A 20,893-nucleotide genomic window follows, 5' to 3' on the forward strand; every position below is an offset into this window, starting at 1 on the left:
CAATCTCATTTAGATGAGCCATCTGCCAAATGACTGAACTGAGGATGATAGCTGGAAATGGGATTTCTGCATACCAGTATCTGGTATGATCATGCGCACACCCATTCCAACTGAATTCTGCATGAGGTACCCAGAATACTTCCTTTTCTCATGTGACAGGTGTGACATCTTTCATTTCCATCATGCACAACAAAGCAACTCTTGACCAGCACACTGTCTAGCTAGTTAGAAATTTTGGAAGCTTGACTTGTGATACGTCTGCGGAAACCAGGACAAATCCCAAACACCAGTTTTCAAGAATAGTCAACTCGGCGTCAGTCAACGGCACATACGTGGAATAATCAGCAAAGTCAATGAATATGAAAAGTCCCAATTTACATTAATTTTGTACATTCATTGCCATACATACGTCATTCCTCTGGACACCCAGAAGTTGACTATTGCCAAAGTCAATGTGTCTTTCTCAGTCCCGTCAAGATACATCGTAGACTGAGGCGGCATTGACAGTATTGCGAGTCAGTCATTGTAAAATACATATCATGTGACTAATCTCAGGAGAGTCAAGTCTGTGTCATACAGCTATTTCCTGCCATTACAGGTAAGCAATACATCAGACAATATTAACCCTAAAACGGCCGGGGGGGGGGGGGGGGGGGGGGGGTGTGAATCAACCCACCCCCCCCCCCTTTCCAAGACTATTCCACTTTAATCATTAGCATAATCAATTAACATAAAGAGAATTTCAATTTCTTTTTCTATAGTTCGGTAGATAGGCTACAGGTAATGTATGTGCAAATTTTCATTGACGACTGAGATCTCAGGGGTGGGGGGGGGGGGGTTGATTCAACTCTCCCCCTGCCACAGAACAGCCAAAAATGCCCAGCCTGGTTGGGGTTAACGCTTTGGTAATCTCACAACACATCTAAACCACTAACCCCCTCCTTGACAGTAATGTAAAAGACCATGTGATGGTAAAGACTGATCCACGGTGGAACTTAGGCACTCTAAGAGATATTATCTGTACAGGCAAGCACTCTTTGAATTCAACTACAAGTTAATAAGTATTTACCTCATGTTATCCTAATATGACGTGCAGAGCTCTACAATCCACATCATAGGGCAGATTCTACGTATAATCTAAACATAAAATGATTTCAATAAAACAATTGCAGCAATATGAGAATGAATGAACAAAGAGATAAACATTCTTTACACCATATCAAAGCACATGTACTACTGACGATAAAATTAAGTTTGTGGAACTGAGAATCATGTGACTAAATAAAAGATTGCCACCTGTGGTTTGACTGGTAATACTCTGTAAACAACACTTTTGAGCACAGTAAAAACCAAAATACAATTACAAGTAATAGTTATAGGAATGACAAGAGAAATTTCAAAAAATTTAACAAAGCCAAATGAAATAAAAGATGCATGTCTAATTCAACATGTTAATGTGACCTCATGATCAAAACTCTTACAATAGCACCATTTGGCGGGGAAGTCAATCTGAAATTTTGGATCACATAATTAAACAAAAATGCGCATGATAGCTCCCAGCAAAAAGAACCAAGTAAAGCTATCCCTGGTCAGTTTTCGAAAGGCAATGTCACTGGACAAAGATGATAATGTATAGGTTGTTATTTTCTCGAGGGAATTTTCACAAATTTCGCGAATCACAGTTGGACCATGAATTTTACCACATGCAAAAAATGCTGCCATGCACTAGGGTAATAGCACATTTACAATAGTCTTGGTGTCAGCTTGCAAAAACAACATCTCGCAATAATGTCTCTCACCTCCTCATTCGCGAAAATATCTGTACGCAAAAAAGAACAACTTATACAGTAATATGCCGGGTACTCGGCTCACGTGTGGCAAAGGATATGGTGGAGCTGGAACGTTTCAGCGTGCTGAAGAGAAGACTGCTAGAAGCAATGCTTGTTCTCTGAGACAAATGTGTGGTTCTTCATCGCCTTTGGCAGCATTTGCTCAAACTGCGAGAAATTGATGCAACTGCCACTGCCTACACCATCATGGCAAAATTATAAATTGAATTCTCAGTCCAGGTTGTGGCGACTTTCACAAGATTGCCTGTCTTAATTGTCCTGAATGATCAGAATTATGACTTTATTCGGAATGCGAGTGACCACACAAAATCTTCAATCCTCTTTACTTGATTGGCAGTATGTGAACAGAGGGGAAAAAAAACACAAACAAAGCCAGCATCAGGGCTGCCATCATTCAGCCAGCAAACTTAGGGAGGTACTCAATGTTACAAATGCACCTCAAGGAAAACATTCCTGATTTGGAGAGATTCTTATAATCTCCAATTTACACATAAAAGAGATATTCATATGTACAGAAATCCTCACACAGAATTGGGAAGCTGTGATAGCACCAAGAGCATGCTGCAGGAACTTCAAAGTTTCTCGGAATCATCTCCTTCTAAGATCAGAAAATGACTCAGACGCTAGTGACCACAAATCTTCCTTGAGTTGAGAAGACACTGTACACTTTAACTGTACGTACTGTCTGCCACTGATGAGTGCGCACTACTTTGCTAGTTTCTGCCCCTTTTACCCTGAAGTGCGCTAGAAGTGATAAATTTCTGCATTTCCCGACGCGAAGATCGTCACAGAATTTCGACCTGGCATGGCAGCTCTCCTCACGTTCCCCACCAGCTGGCACTGTGCTTCTTCAGCAGGCTTTCTTTCTGTTGGCGTCAAGATGTAAGCAGGGGGGAAAGAAAAAAATTGAAACATGTCGGTCAGATGGAGAGGAAACTGACATAACGACAAGTCAGGAACAATGAAATACAATTGATGTACAAAAATTGTATAGATGTATGATATTCATGCAGATTATGGTCATCCGGGCGATGGTTAAAATTTATAAAAATCAGTAACATTAATGCCACAGGCATCATCAAGATAAGATGAATTCTTTATTTTTCATTTCATGACACCACCTACAGTACATCCACAGGATTTTTTTTTTTTTTTTTTTTTTTAAAGGGGGAACACTTTTTTACATCTTTGTGATGGGGTCAGGATTTGAGACCTGCTGCACAAGGATATAAAGCTGCATAAAATGCATAAAGCTTATACGTAGCAGAAGCTTAGGCAAATAGAAGAGCAGATGGGTGATGTGGACATCCATGGCATGGCTTCACTGCGTCTTATAAAACATTTTTTCCTCCTGTCAGCAACACGTTCATGTACACTAAGTCCACTGACATTTAGACTGGTGATGATGAGAGTTAATTATGACGAATGCCAAGGTATGCTCATGGTCGATTGAATTTTTGATCTAAAATTTTATGTGCCGATTGAAATTCTGAGTGAAAATGCTATCATCCATCCATTAACTGCAGATGCTTTCTTGAGCATACAGATATGTGGTGTATTAAAATTTCTATTCATACGAACTTTCATCTACATCTTGGGTAGCAGACATCAACCGTCTGAGAAATGAAGTCTTCAAGACAAGTGTAATATGACTATGCATTCCATTGAAACGGTGGAGTTTCTATGCAGTCAACATGCAAAGCGTATCTCAGTGAAACACCCATTAGCGAAGGTTTATTTCTGGTGTTATGCTAGGGCCTGGCCTGTGGACAAAGTCTACCGAAATATGGCAATGCTACAATAGGGTGACAACAACACAGTAATATACTTGTGTATTTGGCACAGTAAATTCATTCCAAGAACATACAAAGGTCCCGTTGCATAAAACTACGGTAACTTTACAATCAATGGTGTCTCTGCACTAGCTACCATAGCCACACTATTTAACAGCCAATCAAAACCCCAAAATAACCGATGGTTACCACTGATTGCGGAGTTACTTTTGATTATAAAGCAAGCATACTTCTATGCAACCCGGACCTGGTATTCAATCATTTTCACAGCAGAACCACGTAACTTAAAACAACAACACAATGCAAGTGTTAGTCACATACTGTAGGTAGAATATTCCGAACGAATGAGATTAGACCATGCTCCCCATCAGATTTGACAAGAACAAAATCAGGAATGATATCTCACAATACATATTCATGCGATTTCTCATGCACAATAAAGTATCAGCCAAAACACATGGGTTCCACAGTCAAATCATAGGGGTCTACTATTACTAACAAAATATTGTTACTGGATAGACTTTTTTTTTACATAATTGTCAGTGAAAAATAAGTCTCAATTTATGTAGTATCAAACTTTGAAGACTACAAATACTCAGTAGTTACAGAAAAGTATGTTCAATTTCTGTACATCATGCACTTTCGGGCTCCTAACACATACATTGAAAAATAACATTTTAATGACAATTTAATACAACTTGTAAAAATTTGCCTGCAAGTAAATGTTTGTCAAGTTATATTTTTTCGATGCTTATCAAGAAGATTGCAATAAAAACAGGAAACTTAGAATATCTTGCAAGTGGTTTCTCCCTTCAAATACCATCAGCTCTGGGGAGCTCTCCCCCTTCTATGCACCTTTTTTGCATTATCGGATTAACAAACCTTTGAAATACAATGTAACTCAATAAATGTTCCAATCAACCAACTATCTTTCTGTTTTCGGACTAACAAACCTTCAGAATAAGTCCACAAAGGTTCTAAATAATAAACTCTTTTTCATTTTCAGATTAATGATCACCTAGGTAAATAGAATTTGTGTTTTGAAAAAACAAACCTTTGGAATAGCAAGCCTTACTTCATTTCCCGATTAAATGAACCTTTGGAATAACAAATGTCACCCGTATATGAGACTTTGAAAAGTTAGTACACGAAAATGGCAGAAAGGGAAGCGTCGTTCTGCCGAGATACGCACTCAACACTCAGTACCTCCTTCCTGGTGAATTGCAAGATGGCGGCGATGGCGTTGAACATCTGGCGCTTCGTGGAGTAGCTGTCGGTGTTCAGGTACGACAGCACCACGTTCTTGAGGTATTCCATGTTCGTACCCTCCCTTGACCTAGGTGGAGAAATGACGGCAGATTATTATTTTGTTTCATCGTTCTGTATTCATCCTAACACAACAACTCTGCGTACATCTACTTAGAGAAATCAGCCACATGCAGTATCATGCTAAAATTGGTAGTGCATTACTCATGACTATGCTGCTTAAGCCCCCGTTCCACTATCAGGATTTGGCCCCGATCTGTCCCGATCTAGCAGATCGGGAGAGAGCGGCAAAAGCGTACGGGGATCGGAAGCATCGTAGCAACAGCGTGTGGAGGTCGGGGTTGGAGCGGGCAGTTTTTCAGATCGGGAAGAAATTTTGAACCGGTTCAAAATTTCTTCCCGATCTCCCCGATCAAAATTGACATATTTTCAATCGTACGGCAAGCGGGGAGAGCGTAGTGACAGCGTAAACGCAGCGGGGAGAGCGTAATGACGGCGTAAACGCAGCGGGATGAGCGTAACAAGGTCTTTCTGAGTGTAGTAACATTGGCACAAGAACGGCAAGTAATTTTAGCTGTAATTTTCGAAGAAGAAGAAGAGATGAAGAAAAGGAAGAGAAGAAAGCAGCGAAGCAGCTACCCAAAAGGCGAAGAAAGAGAGACTGCACGTGATGCTGAAAGAGGAGGAAGAGGACATAGCAGAATTTTGAAGAATATGAAATCATCTACAACTGGAGGAAGACGGACTATAAAAGCAAGGACATCAAGAAAAAATCCTTTGAAAAATCAGCACGTCTTTGTTTATACAATGCATTGCTGCAAAAGAACCGTGAGTTGAGGAGGCTCTTCAAGTTCAAGTTCAAGTTGATTTATTTCACTTCCAACAAACAAATAATAAAAAATACAAAGAAACGCTCATATACACAGACGTCATGAAATCAGTACCACAATGCGATGAACAGAATAACATTGTAAAAGAGATACAGGCAAATTATCAACAGAGATACAAATAACAGTTACGTCACTGTGGTAAATGCATACAAAATATTGCTGGAAATGGAGGGGACTGCTAAAAAGCAGAGCTTGTAGTATTAGAATGCAGTCCCCTCATAGAGAAAAATATATGATTGCAAAAAACAACAACAACAAATTTCCCTAAGCGGTAGCAAAAAAAAAAAAAAAAGACAGACAGAGTAATACACACATACATGCACACATACGGACGCACATTAACAAACACATGGCGGCTCTCTTGTAAGGAAAAAATTGATGAGAGGATAGAAAGATATAGTAGTGAAGAAGGTAGTAAGTCCGAGGTGGACAAGGGGGGGGGGGGGGTGGGGGGGGGGAGGAGGGGAGAGGAGAGGGAAATGGTGGGTCATAACCAGGGCACTGGAGGCACAGAAGCACGGGCTCGCTGATGAAGAAAGAGTAGTGAGAATAACGAAGCAACAACAACTTTGAAAATCAAAAGTAAAAAAAAGAAGAATGAATCTTCGAGGTCCACAGTATATTTCTTCGGTTCTGCATGCTAATAAGTTGACTGACTGCTGACCCACAGTCGAATCGGGGTACATCGGGGCACATCGGGCACTTTTCAGCTCTCTGAACGGGGTAACAGCGTGATAAGATCGTATAGATCGTTCAGAGCGTAGATACAGCGTGCATTGATCGGATAACATCGGCAACATCGCACTAACAGCGTAGCTACATCGTTCTAAAGCGTACCGGCAGCGGCAGAGATCGCAATGTCTAATTCCCGATCATCGTAGTAAGAGCGTAGTAAGCACTTGGTAGTCGTAACTGCAGCGTACTTAGAGCGTTCTAACTTAGTACTGTGTCCAGATCGGCTCAGGTTTTACCCGATCCTTCCCGACCTGAGAAAATTGTCAAATCGTAGCGAGAACGGCATAGTGGAACGGGGGCTTTAAACAGGATAGATTCCGATCGTACTTTGGCTAAGTCCCATGCATACATTTTCATGTGATTTCATATGTACAGTACATCCCAGTCCCACATGTGCTCTTTGATGTAGTATCTATATTAGCCTCCTGGAACATCACTGACCCATTTTGCTGGCAAAAGTTAGATCTCACCTCCCATTTCCTTTATCGGTTTCTCTTACAATTGAATCACTCTACACATCAGTGCTTCAGACTGATGCTGTAAAAGCACAAATTTTCAGGCAAGTAATTTTTTTTTTTCCCCTTGGCTGGGTAAGATAAATTTTGCATGCCTTTAATTTTGCAGAATTAGAATATGAAATAGTATGAGATACATTGTATACATGTAACATGCAACAAATTAACATGCTTTTACTTTGCGGTAGTTTCATGCCATGGAAAGGGCAAAAACAATTTCCCCCCTTACAATAGAATGCATATTACAGACCAGTTCAGCCCAACAAATGCTATTCAGTGCGATGCTAGGTGTAACTATTATCAATAGTCCCATATACTCATAAGCTTGTTGATGTGGTGTTTAATCGGGGCACTCTGCTGCCATCACTGACCTGTTTCTCTGCCACCTGTCCACCTCCTCCCTGAGTTCCTCCACCTGCTCCTCATAGGTCTGGACGGCGGTGGCGTGCTTGTCCTGGAGCTGGCGAAGGGCCGACTCCAGCTGCTGCTTCTGGCGCTTGACCGTCGCCAGCTCCACCTCCTTCCGCGCCTGCTCCTCAGCGAAGTGGAGGAAGGAGGAACCACTGGCACCCTGGGGTGGGTTTGAGGGGGAAGGGGTGGGTTGAGGATGAGAGGGTGGGGGGGGGGGGAACAATCATTCTGTTGGTCTTGTTTGGTTTTCAGGTGACAAGGAAACATTCTCTTGATCTTGCTTATTTTAACCCATTGAAGACAAGTCCTGAGAATACTCAGGCAGGCGTCTCGGGGAAATGCGTGTTATAGCAAAATCAGTCCATCCTCAGAGGGTTAAAGGACAAGTTCACCCAAATATGTGTAGATTGAGTACATGCACTATTAGCAGAATACATCAGTGGAGTTTGATGAAAATTTGACAACCTGTTCGCATGTTATGAAGTTTTGCTGGATGAGAAGACAGCAACACTTTCTCAAGTCATGAATGAACAAAAATGATATGTAGAAAATATGAAGTGAATTCCACAAAATGTTATCTTTTCTGATAAATAGTACACATTTCCTTGACATGTTACTGACATGTAAAGGGTAATTTCATTCTCCCTGCTTTATGGAAGAGGTAAGGCAGTGCTCTTCTATTGTGCTACAAAAATGAAAATATGTTGAATTTTCTTTATATTTTCTATATAATAATTTGTCATCGTTCATGGATGACTTCACAAATTGTTGTAGTCTTCTCATTCATCGATGGCTGAACCAAAACTTTTTAGAAGTTATATCTTGAGAATGGATTGTCCAATTTTCCTCGGACTTCACTGATGTCTCTTACTAACATTACTGCATTTCCTCAATCCACTTATACAGTCTGTATCGGAAAAAAAAAGGTAATCTAACTTTGGAGGGCTACCATTGTATAGATGATGACTGGCAGGGGAGGGAACATACCGAATGTTCCACATCACTCATCCGAAGGGTTTGAAATGCTATTGAGGGACTCATAGCCTCCCGAAATAGCATTTCAAACCCTGAGGGTGGAACGTCTGGTACATGTTCCCGACAACAAAAGTCATCATCGGTTATATTATATGGGTTACTAAAATCACACTTTCGTATGCATTACAATAATCGGTCATCTGCTTTTTAACATTGTATGGAATAGGCAAATTCATCCTTTTGATTGCATGAAAAATATGATCGTTCATTCGTTTGGTATCGTTTATTATTTGTTACGTGAAAATGTTTTCCCATGGAAGAACATTACAAAAATGTTCTGCCCATGGGCGAACATAACCAATGTGCATCCATCACGTGACTGTGTTTTAGCCAATCACTAACCGGTATTTGTCTAACCCATTTAATATTTCATAATTGTCAGCTATGGAGAGCACAATGTTGGTTGTGAGGAAAGAAGAACTCTTCCTCTTTCGATTGGTACCTAATTATGTTGACAAATGTCATGCATGACTGAGCACAGGCATTTGGACAGGCAAGGGGCCTCTGTTATGGCCCTCACTTAGGAGCATCTGTTATGGGCATTTGTACAGGCAAGGGTAATATCTACATCAAGGAGACTTTTTTCTTTCCTTTGTGAAGAAATAAACAGATACTCGAATTTCTAAGAAGCCTCCTGTAGAATCAGAAAGACCTATCTTCAAAGAAACGATGTCAGTCATTTGCACAGAGTAAACAATGGACCACGTTGGCTTACTGGTGTTGCAGGAGTGGCAACGAGTTGTGAGACAGTCTCGTCCGCTTCGGACGACAAGTAATCCTCGCTGGTCACAGACTGGACGTCATCAGCCGACGTCGCACCAAGGTCACTGCAAGGAAACACCACAAAATCAGTTGCCCGTTAAAGCTGACAAACCCTCACGTGAGTGATGCTAAAAACACTAGTTTACATGATTGTATACTGAGGAAATATTACATTGCCTGAATGAAATCTGAAAGTATGTTTCCTGTTTTAGAATTTAAGGACATCTCATAATACTCAGCACGATTCACACGGTTTGACCAACTGGCAAGCTTGACCACATACTATACATACTGCTTACAGATCATATGCATGCAACAAAAAAAATCTGCATTCACAGTTGGAACTGCTGGCAAGAAAAAAAAGAATCCTTGATCACAGAAATTAGATGATAGATTCCTCCCTGTTCACACCTAAAAAGGCAATCACGCCAAAAAAGGAGCAAACCCCTCATATTATGCAGCTTTCCAACAAGAAATATTGACTGGTAGACAGACTGCTGATTTTGAGAGACATAAGAGAGAGAGAGAGAGAGAGAGAGACCACAGCCCAAGGAATGAGAATGAATTCTTGCAAAATGAATGACAAAGGTATAAAAAAGGAAAGATGTAGATACAGTAAAACATGATATATTAACGGCATGAAATTTTTGCAAATTGGAGCCGATGGCATTTTTCGTGGCAAAAAATTTTTTCGTATCGCCACTGGTGTTCAATGCATAAAGTGTAGACAAGAACTTTCACGTGCATTTTAATTTTGCAAATCTTGGCGCTTGCGAAATTCGCGAAATTAAAATGCATGCGAACATTCCTTGTTTTACAGTATATCAACGGTGGCAGCATCAAAGCGGAATTGGTTGTTTCAATGAATGGTGGGAGAAAGAAGAACACATGTTGCATTGCAAGAAGAAGCCTACCCTCATCAAAATTAAATTTTTTGTGCCACATTTGCACATTAAATGACTCATTATGACCTGTCAACTGCACATATCGTCTGTTGAGAATGAGAAGGGCGTTAAGTTGTCCCGAACACTATGGGTTTAGAGGCAACTTAACGCCCTTATCATTCTCAACCGACGATATTTTGTTCAAACACACAACCGTCCACCAACTGATTGATAGACTTAATCGCTACATGCCACAGTACATTGAAAGCATCATAACCAAAACTTTTTCATTCAATCTTTTTATACATCATAGAAAAGCTTGAAATTTTCCCTACATTCTTGCTTACTGCATTTCTAGCATTAATGCTTCTACAAAAAGATACACAGCTTTGAATTACATGTTTTGCAAAAGTGCTCACATATTGCTGTCTCAAAATGATGTGGCACACAGGAGGCTTACACCATGGCACAGAAAGAGTGTGGTATTCTCTTGAAAACAAGTTTCAGATGGAATTCAAGGTGTAAACATTCATCACTGTTTGCTGGGATGGTCCACAATGATCGCTGGGAATGACTGGAACACTTGCATGTATTTTTAACTGTCAAAAGGCTGATAACATTGCCACAAGATTCGCAGGCAAACGAAGCACAAGAATAATGACATGGACTGGCCACTTGTACCCCAACACCATGCATCAGCATTATTAATATACTTGAAGACTACAAGTACTGTGTACATAATAACACCTGTAATACATTATCACTGTAGAGCTGTTTCTATTATATCAATAGCATAGAGTACAAGTTACATTATAGTAACAGTATTATTGAGACTGATTCTAAATATGTATAGGAAAGATGCCAGTTACAAATGGCAATATATACAGGATAGCTTGCAGAAATTAATGACCAATACAATTTTTACTAAATACCAATTGATGGTAATAAATCTAATATTCACTGATAATGCATTGTGTAAATGTAATGACCTATGAATCTCAATGATTACAGAGTCATAACCAATGTCAACTGATAAATAGGTATACCACCCTGAACTCGCCATGAGATAATGATGAAATTGATTCTAATGATGGTGATAATCATGGTGCTGCTGATGATGAAAGATGATGATGAACTGCACCAGAAATAACTAATATTTTCTTTCATCCATGGATAAAAATATGGTGATAAGAATTTATACTAAGGCCAACTTCTTCATGTTGAATTTCCAGTGTAAATATTTCCGTATGTTATTAAGGTAGTGGAGTACCCGGTAGTATTTCTCCAAATTCCATGAAGAGAAATTAGGCTTCAATTAGCAGGGACATAAGATGTACATGATACACATTAATGACTTCTTTGAGCATGAAATGAAGAAAATTACAGATTAATCAGGGCCATAAAGACATAAAACAGAAGAAAATGCATGCATGGGGAATTTCTTAAATGCTGCAATATTAATGAGCGTGTGTTGCCAAGGTTCAGACCTCGGGCTAGAATTCACAATAGGGTAGAATTTAATCTCGGGACTAAAACATAAAGCAACTTGCATATATGCCTGTGTTATTGTGCATTCACTAGTGAATGTCTGCCGCCATACTAATAGGACCTGTCACACGCATTTCCACGATCAAACTTTGCATAAATGCATGGAGCAGATTGAAACTTCCTTTCCGAATTCAAACCCAAATGTTTTGCAAATACCAAATTTGTCAGGAACTGTTAAAAAAAAAATACTCCAAGGAAAGATTTTGTGAATTACTGCCGTAATGTTCAATGTGATCAAATTCGTCCAACACTATCATCACAAATTATGTTCTGTACATGAATATTATAAGGACAAATTATTGTCTGAATGATTAACAGGGCTGCAGGATGAATGATTGCTTGAATTGATATAAAGATGGAAAGCAATAGCCTAATGAAGGGATAAAGAGCAATATTGAAACTGAACACTGTATTGCCACTCCACAAAGTACACAAATTAGCACACAGAAGAGATTTCAGTCACAACGAAAAAGTATAGGATAAAATCACCTCCCTACGGAAAATAATTTAAAAAAAGAGCGCAAAATATTCAGATTACAGTTTAGCATTGCAAAATTGCAGACATGAGAGCACAAGACTGCTTTATGAGAGACAAGAAAAATATTCGGATTTTATCTCTGTTGAGGATTTACTATTCTTAAAGACTAGCAGCTTCCCTGAAATATGTTGTCAATGATACCATAGTTACTGAATGAATCCACCAAGAATCATTTAAGTATGCTGATTCAACATGAAGTCAGAAATCTAAAGTAGAACTTTATTGATAAACACTTATGAGAGGAAGGCAGCTCAGTGTTGAGATCTCGGTATACTTACTGGCTCTTAGATTTTCTGAGGTGTCTAGTGTTAGAACAAATTCAGGCATGCAAAGAAATGTCAGAACATTAATGAAAAATATCAGCAAATATTTTCTTTGTTTGGTCAGATACATTATGCAATATTTGGTTTGATGAGTGAATTACAAACACATTCCTCCCTGAGCTTATCATAAAGGTGAAGCAAAGGTATTGCACCTTTAAATCTACATATTACTTCTATTAAGTTCCTTGCACTTACGATGCTCTTGTGATAAACAGTTACCTCTTTTAACCCTATGCAGAGTCCTTGAAATTATTGAAGAAATATTGAAAAGAATGCCCCTTTTCTTTTATAATCACATAGGACTCTATGGGTGCCATGTGTACAAAGCGATGGAGTCATGAAAACCACATCACAGTTTTTTGTTTGTTTTATTTTAAAAATGTCTAAATCTATTTCTTTCTTTTTTTCTTTTTGCTTCGGCCTCTCTGATAAGCAAGTAATCAAATTAGACCAGTTTACGATATGCCTGTTCACTAGTGCAGTCAAGTCTGTATACAAATAATATATTTCTTAGAGGCAGGGGTAACAATAAATGGCCACTAATTGCTATGAATCAGACAAAAAAATAAACGAATCAATGCCTGGAGCCAGGTTTGCATAAATTATTTGTTGATTTGTATGGCAAGCCTCAGGCAAGTTTTAAAGCTGTCTGGAAAAATTTGTGAAAAAAAGGTTCTTTCCCCCCCCCCCCCCCCCCCCCCCCACCACCACCTTCTCTGTCTGTCTGTCTGTCTGTCTCCCTCTCATTGACTGGGGCTCACCTTTGGCTAGTAGACTGGTGAGTTGGTGCTGGGGTAGCCCCGGGCTGTTTGGCGCCCAGCTGTCTCTTGAGGTCGTCGATCACCAGGTCCTTGTCGGCGAGCAAGGCCACCGTCCTCTCCCTCAGCTTCTGGATCTGCTGGTCGAGGTCGGAAGCTTTCAACTGAAGTGAAGGAACATTCCCAAGTTCGTGAATTAGAAAGGAAAAATGAAGAGTTTTATCCCAAAACGAGCTACCTCCACTGTTGCTATGTTGAAATATTTGCAATAGACACACAAAGAAAATAATAACAAAGTATGACATACTAGTACTTTAATCATAACTTCAAGAATATTCATTGTTATGCTAGAAGTAAGGTATCACTGACAAGGTTATATTTTGCACTACCTGATGACGGACTTACTTCAAAATATCTGAAAATGGCACTTAGTCCATTTTGCAATAAAAATCTTAAAAAATAGAAAGCATTTTGGGGCTATAGAACCATTTTTCTTTTTCCTATCAGTATTGCACCAGCTTGTTAAGTATGGTTCCCTGTCTTCATGATACAAATTATTTCTACTTACTCCTTGATTTACAAATAGAAATATCTTATGAAAATCATGAGCTGTTATCTTTGCGTGCAGATACTTTCGCGAATGAGGTGGTCATAGGCATTTTCACGTGATGTTATTTTTCGCGAACTGACATCGAAACTATCGTAAGTGTTCAAAAGCGCACTATTATGCCAGTGCATGGGGACATTTTCACATGTTGGTAATATTCACAGTCAAACAGTGATTCGCGAAATTCACGAAAATTAAATCCTTGCAAAAATAACAGCTTATACAGTAACAGTCTCCTTCAAGCAACCGCAAACACAATGGCAAAAAAAACAAAAAAAAAACTTCTGCTAAAGTTTTCATTTCTGTATCATTCTAACAATCAAAGTGGACTACTGTACATATCCAATGTCTTTTTTCAAACACCTGTTGAAACGAAATTAAACCCTCGCAAAAGTAACAGCTTATACAGTACCTTATAGTCATTCTCGGCCTGGGCGAGGGAGCCCTTGTGTTTCTCCTTCATCTTGGCCACTCTCTCCTGGAAGTCTTCCACGGAGCGTTGGTGGGCCGCCTCCTCCTCATCAAGCTGCTGGCGGAGGACTGAGACGCGTTCCCGCATCTCGGCAAGCTGGGTCTGCAGCTGCTCTATCTCCTTGTTGTTGGACGAGTCCTACGGATGACAGAGAAAAATCAGCTTGATTCACATTGTTCTCTGACTGCTCCTAAAAGTCTTGTAAGTGTAATTTTGTTCCACCATTCTGTTACCTTTTAAAGCCCGGGTAGCACAAAGCGATCCATGGGTGGGCACAGTGAATCTATCTTAATTCAGTTATTTTTTTATTTTTGTTGAAACAAAAGGAAAAAAAATGCGAGGGGGTGTGTGTGTCCCCCATTTCTGAAATTCCTGGATCCACCCCTGTATGCCAAACACCACATTTGCCTATAGCATCATCATAGCGTCCACATCACACAGATCTAAAGCTTACGAATGACAATCCTCAATTGGAAGGAGCTTTCATCGACCAGAATCTTTCTATCTTCGGATAAAAACAAACTGCAGAGTTGTGAATTAATGGCATAATCACCTTTTCTAATCAGCAAAAAATGCAGTTGCAACCAATGTCTCTGTCCTGTGAAAAAATACATGAATCCAAAAGAGAAAAAAAAAAAAAAAAAAAAAAATCTCTTTTTAACACACAGAGTCCTTACCCTGACTGTCCTGTTCTTGAGGACGTTCTGTGCCCGTGTCTTGTAGGCCTCAAACTCCTCCTTCAATTGCCTCAGCTCCTGCTGGCAGGGGCTGTGGTTCGGGTCACCGTCACGGCTCGTCTCATCGTCCACGCTGCAGACATCTACCAAAAAACAAACAAAAGAAGACACCATTTGAACTCTCTGCTGGACACTAACTTCACAAGAAGTCGTCCACGTCAACTTCTTGAATAAGATGCTACAGAAAGGACCCAAAGGAGTTTACGAAGGCCCTTGCAAATGTCCTTTTTACTAATTGCATAATCAGGCAATCCAGTTGCAAAAAGGAGAAAAAAATGGTTGTTTGAGGAGGAAAAATGGACAACAAGCTGCTACAAAAAGAAGACACAACCTAGTACTGATATATTTGCGATGTACTTCTTGTAAAATATGCAAGCCATTCCTTTTGCTGTGAAGATATTACAAGCAATATTTGCTTTGGCTGTTCTGTCCAGAGCAAGGTCAAACCATTAACCTCAAAAGCTGAATGAAAATAAACAGGGAAAATGGGATTCTGTCGACAGAAGCACATTTTCTTTGCTGATATTCATTCACATTTTATTTTCATGGTCAGTTTCCGTATTTGAATCTCATGAATTAACACAATTGACTGGGTCCAGTATCAGATTAAGTGAAAGCATGTAAGAACAAGTAAAATGTGACAGTCATCAGAGAACATTCGACAAAATAGGAGCTGCAATAATCCTCTGGGGGGAATTAACAGTTGAGCTGCAGTTACTCAATGAAACGTGCCAAATCCTAATAGAGTGACAAGGTGTGTGGGCATGTCCAACTCACCATCAATGTCTACCGGTTTTTCTGCCTTCTGACTGGCCAACTTGAGGAGTCCCTTGAGTTTCGTGATTCTCTCTTTAATCTCTGCCACGGACAGATCGCTGTACGTCGTCTCCTCCTCCTCTATCATGGCCGATGACTTGTTTGCTGCCCTCGCGAGGGCCGTGTTCTCCAGGTCTAGCTGCATGATTCTCTCCTTGAGTCGTCTTTGAGAGAGAGAGAGAGATGGTCATAGGTGGTTGATTCTGAAGGATACAACCACTTTCCAAGGTATCTTTACTTTGAGGGTCATAGTTACTTCAGTGACTCAGTTAACAATAATGAGCCATAACAAGCATCACAAACCAAAAGTTTCTGACATCAATGTACTACAGTACCTTTGATTATTTCAATTTTCAAGACTTACACTGTTGCATTATAATTAAAATTGCTGATGTATCAAATGTCATCAAATGACCTTTCATGCCATCAATTTTAACAACAGCTTCATACAGCATTAGGACCAAACAAGTTTGACTCTTAGGAGAACTTCTGTGTGAGATATTAAAACAAGGTGGAAGGCTCATGGAGGATAACCCTAAATGTCCACACAACATGTGTTTGATAGATACTCCCATCTCCCCCTGCCCCATCCCCACTTAGTTTAGCTTTACTTTCTTATATTGAAATAAGAACATATCATGTTAAAAGTCATGTATTTCCGATGATGACTGCACCTATTAAAGGAGCACATGAGTGGTCTAACAAGAATGAAAATACATATATTGTACAACCTTAAATTTTTGGCGTACATATATTTTTGCAAATTGCTGCATGTCTGGAATTTTCACACAGTTTTATTTTGTGGTTGCGAGGGTCTGTTCATTACTTCACCTTTCATGAAATAAATAAGAATGAGTGACAAGCCACTACACTACTACTAAATGTTTCTCTTGTCCATAAGCAAGGAGTGTGTTCTGCATTTAAAGTGCTGCATAAGCTTGTTGTTATGCCCCAGATATCATACATCATGCGCTGGTATGGCTTAATTCCATGTTCGAAATTATATATTTGTGTATTGTTGTTTTTGTGCACTTTTATATTCATGTGGTGTTATTTTTGTGTTTCAAAGACGATTCGCCAAACCACCACAAAAAATTTCATTTCATACAGAGTATCACAAATCTCAACATTTTGAGAGAGAATTTGCAACTCACTGAATGGCGGTCTGGTCCTGTTGGCGGCCACGGTCGTAGCTGCCCACCGTCTCTGACAGCTCAGACAGCTTGGACTCCAGGTCGGCCACGCGTTGCTCCTCCACCGCCCGTGTCTTCTTCAACCTCTCCTCTGTCTCCCGCGCCTTCTGCTGCTCCAGCTCAATCTGCATCCTGTGCTGAGCCTGGGGCAAAGATGATATGAGAGTTCCACAGTTACAGGTTGTATGTTACCAACTGCAGGGTGAATGGTATAGGCTGAAATGTCAGAGGTTAAAGTTTACCACTTACAGATTAAAGGTCAAATGTTAGATTTTTAGGGAGCCCAAATGTAAAAAGGTTAAAGGTTACAGACGTCCAACGCTACATGTTACCAACTGCCGGGTGAATGCCAGTGTTGAAGTGTCAGAGGTTAAAATTCAACTACTTACAGATTAAAAGTCAAAGGTTAAGGGTTCAGGCTAGAGGGTGCAAGAATGCCAATGGGCCACATGTGATGTTGAATGTTTCATGGTGTGATGTAAAGAGCACACAATGCTCCCGAGGAAAGACATCCATCTCAGTCCATCGAGTGTGAGGTAACTTTGCCACAGAAAATGGTCACTCCTCAAATTGGCAACTCCAAATCTTAACGTGCTTATATTTCAAAGAAAGATTATATAAAACTGGTCGAATTCAATAAATCTGCAACAGATCATGTGGAAATTATGAGAAAAATTCTGCACATATGAGAAAAAAAAAACAGGTTTGTTTAGTTTCCTGACATGCATGGCCAATTAATGAACTAGTTAAAAATTTTGCATTTTGCAGGCTTTTGTAAAAATTCTGCAAAGCAACAAAAATATGCACAAACAAGAAAGGGTTTGGATGAAAGATGTTTTCATGCCTTTATCCTGTTGCACCCTGACAATGAATAGCAACAATTCTGATGTGATTTCTACCACTTGATGAGATGAAGTGGTATGTAAATGAAGAGTTTTATTGCAAAATTCCTCTTAATTTGAGAATTTGTGATCAAAACTGCTAAACGACAGAGAAAATAATGATGATAGGATATGGTATATTCTTAACCATAACTACAAGAATATTCTTGTTGTGAAACAAATGAGGTGTCACTGGAAAGGATAATAATTGATTTTGCTCTGCCGGACAACAGATTTACTCTAACCTTTTATTAAGTGCCATTTACCCGTTTTGTTATCAAAATCTTCAATTGTAGTTGAGTGGAAAAAAAAATGAAATATGACATGCCAAAATTGGGGGCGGATACAGGAATTCTGTAAGGGGGGGGGGGGGGCAAAAATATTTCTGGTGCCACTTCTGGGTTTCATCAGCTGACAAGCAAAAAAAAAAAAAAAGGTTTCTGCGCAGATTTTCTGGTGCCACTACAATCGGTTAACAAAGATGGTTTCTTTAAAAAATTAAAGGGGGCGCATGCACTTCTTTTTATATCTTTTGTTTTAATAAAAAATTAAGATCTGGATCCAGCACTGAAGATGAAAGTAAAAGCTCTTCCTAGAAGAGGTAAGCATGGACTCTAACCTTCATCTCGGCCATCTCCTCTTGGAGCCGGAGGAGGAGGGGCGGAGGCTTCCTAGCCACCTCCTCAGCTGCCAGCAGCTGGTTTCTGACCACGCCCAGTTCCTTGGAGAGTCTCTCTATGTGGCCCTCGTATTCACTGGATCTGGGGAGTGTCGATATGAGATCAGTTCAAGTTATGTACATTATCCATGCTTTGGTGATGAAAATGTATAATCAGAGAAAAACTCAACAAAATAATTATGTTGTGAATGGTTGCTGAAATGGCTTATAATAAGTATGAGGTAAACATGGAAAATAAGCGGTATGGATATTTTCGCAAATTTTGCTTGAAATGAAACTAGTATGAAAATTAAAAACACACAATTTTTTTTTTCTTTTTTTTTTTTTTTTTGGGGGGGGGGGCTATGTTTTGATACTGCGGAGTCAGAAATGTGCAATCTATCTTTAATACCCAGCCCAGCGTGAAAGAGTACTCGCACTAACATTTTCACTTTTACAGTAGTTTTCACCAGCAAGATTTAGGTAGGTAGTAAAAATTCTTTGAGGAGAAGAAGAGTCAACTCCCATGAATTTGTCAAGTTTAAGTACTAGACTATTACCTTTGTTGTCTTCTTCATATAGTACTCATGAGTGATGCCTGGTTGATGCAGTTTGCTGACTTTTGCTAGTCACATGATTGCATTCATGATCAAGAACCACACTAACAGAATAAGAAAGAAGTACTGTCCTTTTTCAAGAGGAAAATTAAAAATATTTCCTACCTTAGCAAAGGTATATATTGCATTTCTGTTATGGGTTGCAAAATTTTCATGGGTTGTCAATTTCACATGTATAAAAAAAATTGCAGAAATCAACACGAAAATAGCAAAAAACAAAAACAAAAACACCCCCAAAACATACACTACATGGATGTACAAAATGCAATTCATAAAGATATAGTCTTCCATTTCAAAGAGTTAATATTGCACTGATTTGATATGAAATTTTCAGTTGTTTTTTGAACACCTTTTTTGTTTCCCCACAGTCTCAACCTTCACACACTATTCGATAAAATATTTTGTGGTTTGAATTTGTTGTTGTAAACTTGCTGGCACAAGAGAGACCCTGAGGAAATTAAGTCAGTATATCAGGCCAACCCTATGCCACTTGAAGCTTGCTGGATGACATACTTGGAAAAATAACATCTTTCATCTTTCCCAGACAAACACATTGTGCTAGAAGACACAATGAGTTAACCACAAAATAGTGATTAGTGATTGATAATTAGTTTTCATTAATTAATGATTGTGAAGGAAAGTAATGTGATGGCACTTTTGATGCTTGCTAGAAGTCCTGAATCCAGCAAGACTTTTGGTATGTCTACTCACTTGTCTGGGGCGGCCCTCAGTCTCATGATTACGTCTTCCAAATCAAAGACCTGTAGGGAAAGAACATCAAATACAACAGCCATGAAAATATGCGTGGAAACCCTATGAAGGAACGTTTTCCCCTCCTCAAGATAGTTTTATGGACTGGAGGTGACTTGAATAGGCTTTTAACCCTAAATGGCGGGGGGGTGGAATTCGCCCCACCATGAGAAGGCCTCGTTATGAGGCTTCTTGACTTTCTATGTAAGTCTCGCGCAACTTTTGAGACCAAATTTGTGACATCCACACATACTTTTACAAAGCATTTTCATAAATTGCAAAAAAAAAATAAATAAATAAAATTAAAAATCCATCGCCCAAACTGACCAGGCTGATTAGGGTAAAAGAGCGGTCATAAATTAACTCTGTGGGATTTTTTCTTGGGGGGGGGGGGAAGGGGAAAAAGGAGGGGGGGGGGCAAAAACACACCAACCTTGTTCTCCTGCCGTTCCTTCTCCGCCCTTTCCCTGGAGACGAGGGCTTGGAGCTCCCTCATCATGGCAGCATGGTTCAGCTGCTCTGCCTCCAACTCCTGCTGCTGGGCTCGCAGTTTGGCCCTGGCCTGTGCCACGCCCAGACAAACAGCAGAGACAAAAGATATTTTTAAACAGTACTTGATGTAATTTCAAATATACTAACTGCACAACAAATTCTAATTCATTGCAACTGATTGACAAATTGCCCTACATCAATGGAAGAATTTCATGAATCTTAAAAATTCTATTTCCTAAATGGTATTATTTGTTTGCCAGCAGCTCTATTCCCATGTCTGTAGTCAACCCGTTACATTTTATTTAGTTTATCTTACTTTGTTTTGTCTTGTTTTTTTTTTTCTGTTCTCATCTTTTTCCTTT

General features: G+C 39.5%; 1 protein-coding gene across 1 annotated transcript in view; it reads right to left on the bottom strand.

The window, feature by feature from the left end:
• Positions 1-2,662: 2,662 nt before the first annotated feature.
• LOC140236047 (GRIP and coiled-coil domain-containing protein 1-like) overlaps positions 2,663-20,893 on the bottom strand; it is a 33,330-nt gene continuing 15,099 nt past the window's right edge. The window contains exons 5-17 of the mRNA XM_072316022.1: positions 20,473-20,601; positions 20,001-20,050; positions 18,634-18,775; positions 17,095-17,276; positions 15,902-16,104; positions 15,065-15,207; positions 14,328-14,525; positions 13,312-13,472; positions 12,506-12,529; positions 9,211-9,322; positions 7,421-7,620; positions 4,850-4,979; positions 2,663-2,716 (exon numbers count right to left, since the gene is read on the bottom strand). Coding sequence (XP_072172123.1) covers positions 2,669-2,716; positions 4,850-4,979; positions 7,421-7,620; positions 9,211-9,322; positions 12,506-12,529; positions 13,312-13,472; positions 14,328-14,525; positions 15,065-15,207; positions 15,902-16,104; positions 17,095-17,276; positions 18,634-18,775; positions 20,001-20,050; positions 20,473-20,601 — 1,722 coding nt within the window. The 3' untranslated portion in view covers positions 2,663-2,668. The remainder of the gene's footprint in view (positions 2,717-4,849; positions 4,980-7,420; positions 7,621-9,210; positions 9,323-12,505; positions 12,530-13,311; positions 13,473-14,327; positions 14,526-15,064; positions 15,208-15,901; positions 16,105-17,094; positions 17,277-18,633; positions 18,776-20,000; positions 20,051-20,472; positions 20,602-20,893) is intronic.

This window comes from Diadema setosum, chromosome 12 (assembly GCF_964275005.1).
Source record: "Diadema setosum chromosome 12, eeDiaSeto1, whole genome shotgun sequence".
NCBI lineage: Eukaryota > Metazoa > Echinodermata > Echinoidea > Diadematoida > Diadematidae > Diadema > Diadema setosum.